Source organism: Etheostoma spectabile, chromosome 6 (assembly GCF_008692095.1).
Source record: "Etheostoma spectabile isolate EspeVRDwgs_2016 chromosome 6, UIUC_Espe_1.0, whole genome shotgun sequence".
Classification (NCBI taxonomy): Eukaryota; Metazoa; Chordata; class Actinopteri; order Perciformes; family Percidae; genus Etheostoma; species Etheostoma spectabile.
The window spans coordinates 23,648,278-23,651,472 of record NC_045738.1 but is presented as its reverse complement, the minus strand read 5'-3'; the positions used below and the strand labels follow the sequence as shown (position 1 = coordinate 23,651,472).

Here is a 3,195-nt window from a genome sequence, read left to right as displayed (position 1 = left end):
GGCATCTGATTGGATGTTCACACTGACCACACCTCCTGGAGAAACAACCCTAACCAACAAAAAATGATTACATAAGTCAGTCAGTAGCCAGACCCCAGAAACGCTGATCAATCAGAGCAGAGTGGGTCTTTTCAGAGGGGGGGGGGGTAACAGTATATTCAGACAGACAGTATGAGAAAAAGATGGTTTTTAAACATATTCTACCCAAAATACAAATATGAACCTGACAATGAGCATCATGGGGGACCTTTAAGCAACATGACACATCTAGGAAAGCATTAGAAATAGAACAGCAGCAGTTATGGAGGTTAACCCTCATGTTGTCCTGGAGTCAAATTTGACCCGCTTCCAACTTTTTTCTGTATTTGTATTTTTGTAGAAGTATGGGAGGTCAATGATGTCAACAAGGCGACAAAACCTTGGGGAAAAAAGAATAAAAAAATACTGGAAAAAGTGACAAAAACACTGAAATTAAGCGTCAAAAACTTGACAAAACATCAACAAAAGTGACAAAGACATAATGGGAGAAGAAAAATGACGTAATACTTTTTTTTTTGAAAAGCAACAAAAACATTGCGATAGGCACAACAAAAGTGTTTTTTTCATGTTGAGGGAAAGACAACGCAAGGGTTAAATAACCACACCGTATGTAGCCGATAGCTTTACCTGTTAGGACGGAGCGTGACTTCCTGCACGCACTTCCTCTGTGGTGCAACAGTGTCGAAGTGTGCAGCCTGCTGCACCATCAGCCCTGCATCCAACAGTCCAAAACCATACCTGGGACAAGAAGGGGGAAAAATTCACTGTACTGTATAGTGTGTTATGTGTCTATGATAAGGAGAAGCATCCTCTTATATCCACACACACACACACACACACACGTGAACTGGAGGCTTCTATGTGGGCGGCTGAATGTGCTGCAGGAGATGAGTAAGTGCTAATGGCTCCGACATGAGGAGGCAACAAGTCATTGACGAAGATGATGTTGTCCTCTGACACGATCGCTTCCCGCTCTGTCCGGGCCGAGGCTGATGGCGGCTGTTTGTACCGCCTGTAATTGCCTGCAGGATTGATTCTGAACAATATGCCATCTCACGGCCTGTAATCAAGCCTCATTATTCATTCTTTACCACCCCAATCTGGGTGCTGGAGACACAATGGCCGACCCTTAAGCGGCGTCGCTGCCTGGTGGCTGTGTGACCACCGCCTATCTTACTCTCTCTCCATCACTTTACAAATCCTCCCTTTGCCGTCTCTTTACGTCTCTTTTGAATCATGTGCTCTCATCTTCCCTCTTTTGCCCTCTCTTTCTCAGAGCAGCACTGCTATTCAGTGCTATTTTTTCACTTCACTCTCCTCCATCAAACCTGAATTTCTCACATCAGAACTCTCCTTTGGCACTTCAGCGATGCTGAAATCGCAGTCCGCATAAGACTCTTCTTAATTCTCCTTCAAGTCTTTCATTTCCATGCACTCTCTCTCTCTCTCTCTTTCAGTTCCCTCTTGTTAAAATCACAGTCCTCAGACTGAGTAACACGGCCATAACAACCTTCATTCTCCCCGACCCCTCGTCTCGGAAATCCAGAGGGGGTGACAAAGAGCTAATTTCTGCCACTATTACCATACGGACCTTATGACGTTAATCTGCAATAAGTGAAATTCATTATCCTGATGACGGGGTCTCTCGGAGCAGCAGAGAGAGGGACAGAGACAGGAGGAAGGAGCGAGCTGATCAATAACTCAATCTGCCGCGCCGCATGGGGCTCCATCTCCTCCGTCTCAGACCGGCGGCGTGTGTGAGCTGCAGCCCTCGCCGCCCTCGTCCTAACAGCACGCCACGCGATCAATGGACACAATCTAATCAGCCACTATCACCACCAATGACTTTTAGCATGTAGGGCATTGCATAATGGCATTAGGGTGTGTGGGGTGGAGGCGAGCCGCTGAAGTTCAGGGTCATTCGTTTGTGAAAACTGTGAAGAGAAAAAAAAAAAAACACAGCTGGCAAGAGCTGAATGCGCAGAGGAGCGAGTAATCGACTGAAATTAATCCTCATAAACCCAAAACATTTTTATTATTTCAAGTTCCAAAATATGCTAATATTAGATGATTGGAGCTAAAAGTGTTTTTATTCAGTAATCGGTGTTTGTTAGAAGTCGCTAAAAAAGGAACTGATTACAAGCTGTGATCCTGAAAGCTGCTTAATACATATTTAAAGATGCATTCCAACTCATTTTAATGTTGCTGCTGTTGTAATGCAAAAAAACTAAAAGATACTCTTGAACTCACTTAGGCTTGCACTGTAAATAATGGCTGTGAAATCTAGTTATTTACTTTAGATTCCACAGTAACAGTACTGTATACAATTTTTACAGTAGAATACTGTAAAGTTACATTACAACCTTGTCAACATGACAAAATCACAGTATTCTAAGAATTACTGTTAAAAAAATCACGATATAGCCACTATAGTACTTTAAATAGTAGAGTAAACTAATGTATTTTTATCTTATGTTTGTTTAATTGTTTTGTATTTTACAGTGAATACTTTAAACACTGTAATGGAAGTACGGTACCTTTACTGTAAAAAGATTCCAGTAACTTGCTGCCAATTGTTGCCAAGTTACTCAAATTTTACATCATATTGTTTGGCACAAAATGAGGTGTGTGTGTGTGTGTGTGTGTGTGTGTGTGGTGGTGTGGGGGGGGGGGGGGGGGGGTGGGGGGGGGGGGGGGGGGGGGGGGGGGGGGGGGGGGGGGGGGGGGGGGGGGGGTTGTGGGGGGGGGGGGGTGTGGGGGGGGGGGGGGGGGGGGGGGGTGGGGTGGGGGGGGGGGGGGGGGGGGGGGGGGGGGGGGCGGGGGGGGGGGGGGGGGGGGGGGGGGGGCGGGGGGGGGGGGGGGGGGGGGGCGGGGGGGGGGGGGGGGGGGGGGGGGGGGGGGGGGGGGGGGGGGGGGGGGGGGGGGTGGTGGGGGGGGGCGGCGGTGGGGGGGGGGGGGGGGGGGGGGGGGGGGGGGAGGGGGGGGACCAGGGTTTTCCAAGCCAGACTAGGAACTGTGTCTGACCCCACTACCCATGAAGAAAACACCCAAAACTCTCCAATTGAAACCCGCTCTTCGTCAGAACAACGTAAGTGGCGTGTTCTTTCAGGTAGAGGTAGTCTCGCACTGCCAGACCTTCCTCCACAGCGCTGCGGA

General features: G+C 48.4%; 1 protein-coding gene across 4 annotated transcripts in view; it reads right to left on the bottom strand.

Annotated features, from left to right (window-relative positions):
* LOC116690692 (furin-like protease kpc-1) overlaps positions 1–3,195 on the bottom strand; it is a 298,529-nt gene that overhangs the window by 51,705 nt on the left and 243,629 nt on the right. For all 4 annotated transcript variants that reach the window (XM_032517860.1, XM_032517859.1, XM_032517857.1 and 1 more), the window contains exons 14-15: positions 667–777; positions 1–49 (exon numbers count right to left, since the gene is read on the bottom strand). The exon at positions 1–49 is cut by the window's left edge and continues 45 nt beyond it. In XM_032517860.1, coding sequence (XP_032373751.1) covers positions 1–49; positions 667–777 — 160 coding nt within the window. The remainder of the gene's footprint in view (positions 50–666; positions 778–3,195) is intronic.